Source organism: Malania oleifera, chromosome 6 (genome assembly GCF_029873635.1).
Source record: "Malania oleifera isolate guangnan ecotype guangnan chromosome 6, ASM2987363v1, whole genome shotgun sequence".
NCBI lineage: Eukaryota > Viridiplantae > Streptophyta > Magnoliopsida > Santalales > Ximeniaceae > Malania > Malania oleifera.
The window spans coordinates 94,259,965-94,266,347 of NC_080422.1; the positions used below are offsets into that span (position 1 = coordinate 94,259,965).

At 34.4% G+C, this 6,383-nt stretch overlaps 1 protein-coding gene across 1 annotated transcript; it reads right to left on the bottom strand.

Moving 5' to 3' along the window:
- Positions 1-564: 564 nt before the first annotated feature.
- On the bottom strand, positions 565-2,700 carry LOC131157089 (uncharacterized). The gene is made up of 3 exons (XM_058110973.1): positions 2,170-2,700; positions 1,041-1,280; positions 565-887 (listed from the first exon to the last, which is right to left on the bottom strand). The coding sequence occupies exons 1-3, from the start codon at positions 2,195-2,197 to the stop codon at positions 817-819; spliced, it is 339 nt and encodes a 112-aa protein (XP_057966956.1). The 5' UTR covers positions 2,198-2,700; the 3' UTR covers positions 565-816.
- Positions 2,701-6,383: the final 3,683 nt, after the last annotated feature.

The following is a 6,383-nucleotide window of genomic DNA, read 5'->3' on the forward strand; positions in this document are numbered from 1 at the left end:
GTTTCCAACTCAACCCCACCGACGATCCACTCTAGCAGATTTGAAGAGAACTCTCTCAGGAGTGTCGTGGTGGCTTCAGATCGTCGAACCAGCAAAAATCCGATCCAAAAACTTAGAGAGACGGAGGAGAAACCGAAGGGAGAGAGAGGGAGGGAGAGAGAGAGAGAGAGAGAGAGAGAGAGAGAGAGAGAGAGAGAGAGAGAGAGAGAGGAGAGAGTGAGTGAGTGAGTGAGTGAATTATGCAGCCAAAATAAGCTATAAATCACGTTTAACCACTATTTATGCTGCGACCTTCGTTGACGAGCCACGTCACCTCGTCGACGAGGTCATGAAGACAACTCGTCGACGAGCTCTCTCCTCGTCGACGAAATTCAGAGGCACCCAAAACCTCTCTCGGAATTTTCTCATTGACGAATTGTACCCTCGTCGATGAGCCCAATTGTAACTTCATCGACGAGGCCTGCTACCTCCTTCTTTTCCTTCCTAATTTCTATTTCCTCCCTTTTTATTATCATTTTATTTTTATAATTATTCGAGTCACTACATTCATAATTGGTTTCTTCGTTTCTTTTTCTTAAAGAGCTTCAATTCAATTTATATTGAGTATTACATGAAGTATTTACATAGAGACTTCCTTAAGACTCTTAAACCCTTCAACTCTTGCAGTCTTCATGTATATCCTTGCTTTAAGTCCATCTTTTCTTCAAGCTTTCAATGTACTTTAGGCTTTTAGCAAGTTCACTTTAATATGCATGCTCTCATAATCTTTAAGCTCTATTAAATCGTCTTTGAGTTCATGCCTTAAGCTTCATATGATCATCCTTCTTTGAAGTATAAGCTTTCAATGAATCCTTGTGAACACTTGACCTTACTTTCATCATTGAATCCTGAATTGACATTACTCAACCAAATATGTTAAGTTTCACTTGTGTGTTAGCATCAAAACAAGATGTTAAGCCTTGTAAGGCCAACACTAAGTGTGCCCGTACCATTCTTTTTAGAATCAATACAGTAATCAATATTACAATAATGACACTTACCCTTAATTTCACCAGACTTTGTCACAAATTTAATGAAGTGATCCCACACTTCAGATCTTGGTCTCATTCTCTTCCTCATTTTTTTATTAGATTGAGTAGGAGGTTTAGTAGCACTCTCACTTGTCATGTTGGGATTTGAATGATGATGTTGGGAATTAGCTTGCGTCACTATTGCATCCTCCAAGTTTGGCACCTCCACCTCTATAATAGGCAAGTCATTGCTCATTTTCCCTTTAATATCTGAAAAAAAGGAAGGGTAAAGTCCATCATAGAAGAGCACCATTATGGGTCATAATGGGCCAAAATAAGAGCACCATGCCACCATCTAAAATACAAGATCTAAAATGATAACAATATTACAAATTTAAAAATATTTTCAAGATCTAAAATGCAGCGCTTAATTATTTTGAAAAGGTTGAAGTTTAAGAGTTTTACAAAATTTTTTCATATAAAAATATTAAAGTTTTTAACTAATTCAAACTTTAGATTTACACACGCAAAACACATGAGCCTTAGCTTAAAAAGTGCAAAAGGTATATTTTTTTTTGTATAAATGTGTAAGATTTAGTGTGTAACAGATTGGCTTTCTGAGATTTTTAGTTGAGACTGATTCTCAAGACATTTTATACTTTTATGCTAAGATCAAAATTAGAAGAAAAAATTTGACCCTAGCTCATAATGAGATTATATTCTCACAAATTAAATGTTATGATTAGGAATAGGAACAATTATTTTGCTTTACTGTTTTTTTTTTTTTTGGAAGATTACTCTTATCTTAGAGAGACATCATAATATTAGATAAATCATGTGTATGTACTAATCTTAATATGATTTCGCCATATATTACAACTTTTTTTACACATTATAAAATTTTTGTTTCCCTAAATTACCCATAAAAGTTTAATTTTTTTTTTTCAAGGATGTGCCAAAACTTTGCCTACTAAAAAAATAAAATATACAATTTCATATTTAATTATAGAAAAAAGTAAACCATATGAGATAATATATATTAATAATCATGATTACACCTTCACATTACTAAATTTGGATTGTAAAGCTAAAAACCATATGAGATAATATATACACCCAAAGAAAACATGAGCATAAAAAAAAGAAGTATAGAATGAACCTTGGGGATGTTGGCCTTCATACTTCATTACTGGTGTATAATTTTAGGAACTCATTTTCCCTAGTCCCCAGTCTACCCCCATCCTTTCCCATATATGTTTTGGGAAATTTGTAGTTCACCAAAAATAAGCAACTGTGGACAGAGAAGAGGAGAAGGTCGTCGGAGGTACTTGAGTGGCTGAGTCATTGAGTGAAGAGTCGTCGCCATGCCCACCGCGATGGAAGAGCCGAGGAGGGATTCGCGAAACTAGGAGAGCGGAAGAGGGGATTCGCCGTTCGCAAGGAAATGAGAGTGAGAACTGAGGTCTGACCGTCTGAGACTGAGAGTGAGAACTGAGAAGTGAGAAGTGAAGAATGGAGAAGGAGATGGTCCAATGGAAAGCTGCGGCGTAGAGGAACAGTGAAGTCGAAATGTGAACAAACGAAACCCTAGCCCTAAGCCCCTAAGCTCTCCACTGAGTCTAACTATCTGAGACTCTGAGTCCCCTCCGCCCTTTTTCCCCACAAGCCCGAGCCCCATATCCGGATATCCCTAACCCTAACAAATAACAATTATAACATATCATAATTTATATTTAAAATTTAATTAATTAATAAATCGGTCAATCGGTGAACCGAATTATTTTTTACTGTCAATCAAACCGAAACCGATTCACTGAATTTTTTGTAGATCCCAACCGAACCGACCGAACCGGGTTTTTTGCCCGAATCAAACCGACCAATTTCGGCCGGTTAAATTGGTTAATTCGGTTTTTCCTGAATTATGCTCACCCCTAGTCTACACTAGGGATGCAAATAAACCAAACCATTCGCGAGTGTAACGCAGTAGCCCACCAAGATAAGGGCTTGTTTAATTCATTCATTAACATAATTGAGTTATTTCTAAGCCTAGTTTTAGGATCATTAATTAAATGCATGGAGTCTAAACAAGGCTCAACTCAACTCAATGAGACTCATGAGAAATGCATTCACAGGCTTGTTAGGTACAAACAAGGACATCGATGTGGTAGCATCCCACACCAATCCATGTTTATGTATGTTAATTCCATAATTTTATCAAACAAACTTGCCTTTAGATTAAAATTAACCAAGACTTGTTAGCAAGCCCGAGTTTAGCATTAACTCACTTAATAATTAATTAGCATGGTTGAATAAATATATATCCAAACTTGGTTTAAACTCTACTCAGCCTTTAGAATTTTATTAAAAATTGAATAAGTAAAAGTAGGCATGGTAAAGCTCAACTCAAGTTGACTCAAATTCAATTAATACTTTAATGTAAAACTTGGAAGTTTCAAACTCATTTAAAACTTACTCGAGCTTATGATGGGGAGTTAAAATTTAATGAACAAGTTTGAAAACTTCACTCACATTAGTACATTTGCAGCCCTAATTGTATCCGTTTTTTCAATAAAATTTTTTTCCCTAGTTTCTTGTCTCAAATATTAGGTATGAAATTTGGTATTACAATGTCAAGAATTTAATTTCCTTTTCAAATGCCCTCTTCTATTCCTCAAGGAGGAAGAATATTAAATGCATATAATATGAAAGCTCAAAATTGATTTTTGCAAGCAAACAAATATTGTTGAAAGAAAGAGGATGGGCTTTTAGCAATGAAAATGAATATTTTAACACATCTTTCAAAAGTAAAAAAAAAAAAAAGTAAAAGAAAAGTTACCTTTTTATGCAAAGATCTATCTTAATAAAGAAAGCGGAGAGGGTTTTCAAAGAAAGAGGATGGGCTTTTAGCAATGAAAATGAATATTTTAACACATCTTTCAAAAGTAAAAAAAAAAAAAAGTAAAAGAAAAGTTACCTTTTTATGCAAAGATCTATCTTAATAAAGAAAGCGGAGAGGGTTTTCAAAGATATTTTTTGTTTGAAAAAAAGCCCATTGGTGAAAGGTAAAAATAAAATATCTTACCTACCCATAACATTTAAAGGTGTGAGTCAAAAACATCTTTTTTTTTTTATTATATAGGAACTCCAACCACCAACGAGCCTTTTGGATCCCCTGGTGCGGCACCAAACTTACGAATCAGCGTCCTCTGTCCCCAAGTCTCACTGATCAGGGTAAAGTCTGGATGAGAACACGACTTCTGTGCATCAGTTGGACGTTCAGTGAGTGAAACATTTTTGATTTAATTCAATTTTGTCCCTACCTACTTTTCTAGAGTAGATATATTAAAGTCTTACAATATTTTTTTATTTTATGTCATTTTTTTTCCACCTTAGTCTCATATATATAAATACATGGATAGAACATTTTCTTATTTGATCTGAATTTCGCCCTTACCTAACTTTCTAAAATAAGAATATTAAAATCTTACAACAACCATAATATCATGTTTTTTGCTTTACCTTTAGCACATATTTTCACCGAACAATGTTACATGCTTAAAAAGTTGAGCATGCTTGTCTTCTCCTTTTCTCTCCATGCTTTTTTTTTTTTTTCTTTTTAAAATTAAGGCAAGACTTGGACAAATTTTATTAGGTATATTTTATTCTTTTCCCAATAGAAGTACATTATGGACTTGGAATAATAATGTCCGAAATTTACTATTTTCCATCTTATATCGATTTTCATCGCTCTTAGAATTCGAATCCAAGACCTCCAAGAAGGATATCTCAAATTGTGACCATTAGAATGTTTCTTAAGAGAGACCAGTATGGGTTTTCAATTGACTGAAAAAAAAAAAAAAATCTCACTACTTTAGTCAACACCGGAGAAAATGGAATCCAACGTAAAATGTGCAAATAAAAATGAAAAATGCTAAAGAAAATTTTTCAAAAAAAAAAACTAAAAGAAAGACTTTCTTTTCAGAAAGTAAGGCTTATGCTATCTAAAATAAAATTGTTTCAAGTCAAGATGAAATTATTGATGAATTTCATATGAATAGAAATCAATGGCTATAAAAGGGAGCAGTCTCTTGTGTTAAAGGCAAGCACTTTCATGTATAAACAAAAATGCATTCTCTTTCCATTTCTAATACTCCAATGTGCCATTCAGCCTTTGTGATCTCTTGAAGAATTTCCAGATCAAACTTTGTGTCTTCAATTATGTGGTAAGTTTATCATCTTTGTTTTGTCATTATTCATTCTTTCACTTAATATCTTATGTATGTGTTATCTGCATACAATTTTCATTCCCTCTATATGGACTCTTGACTGTGTTTATAGATAACTTCTTTGAATTGTTTTTTGCAGGAACCAAGTGTGAGTGGTGAAGACCACTCCGCATGGCAGCCACGGTTACAGAGATGAAGTTCTTACCGGGCGGACGCACCATCCATGCTGTCCGGTGGAATGAACGAATTGGCGGCCTCACAACTTTGTGTTTTGAAGATGTCTATCTATTTTCATATTTTAATATAAATAGACAAACGGTTACCTGACATAGCAGGCCATAAAACTCTGTGTTCTTGGTCAAGGTAGTAATAAGAATTTCTTTTACTCTGTTCCAAGACACTGCTTCCTTTACATCATGTACGCATAATCAGAAGTGAATTTCTAGTTGTCTACACAACCTTCGTAGTCAACATTAGAAGATTCAATCATGTCAAGATGATTTAATTGTTTGTAGGTGAGCATATGATCTTTAATGCCCAGCAACTATCTCATTATTTTCTTTATAGCTTTTCAAATTACTCATTCCAAGATCATTTATGTATCTCCCAGGTACATCAATTGCATAGGCACTCTCCAGGGACGTGCACACTTGAGCATATATAAGGCTACTAGCTAATGCATAAGGAAACTCTTTCACATATTTCCTATAATCATCATTCTAAAGGCACTGATCCTATAAGAGGTTCTTACCCTTCAGCACGAGCGTAGCACAATTAGGTGAATGGAATTGCACATTAAACCTATTTAGAACTCTTCAACATGTCTTATGAGATAAGCTAAGAATATCTTGAGATTTGCTATAGTGAATTTATGTGCCCAAAACAAATGAGGGATCAACAAAATCCTTTATGAAAAAGTGCCGTGATTACAATTGCTTTGTTTCATGTAGAAGATCATAGTCATGACTAGCCAACAATATGTCATCCAAATGGAGTATAATAATCATGAACTCCCACTCACCTTCAGGTATATGCAGGGATCAGCACCATTTCCTTTAAACCTAATGATCTCATCAAATTTCAAAAGCTAGTTTCAACCCATAAACGAACTTTCTTTATTTGCACCCAAGATGTTCTTTATTAGCTA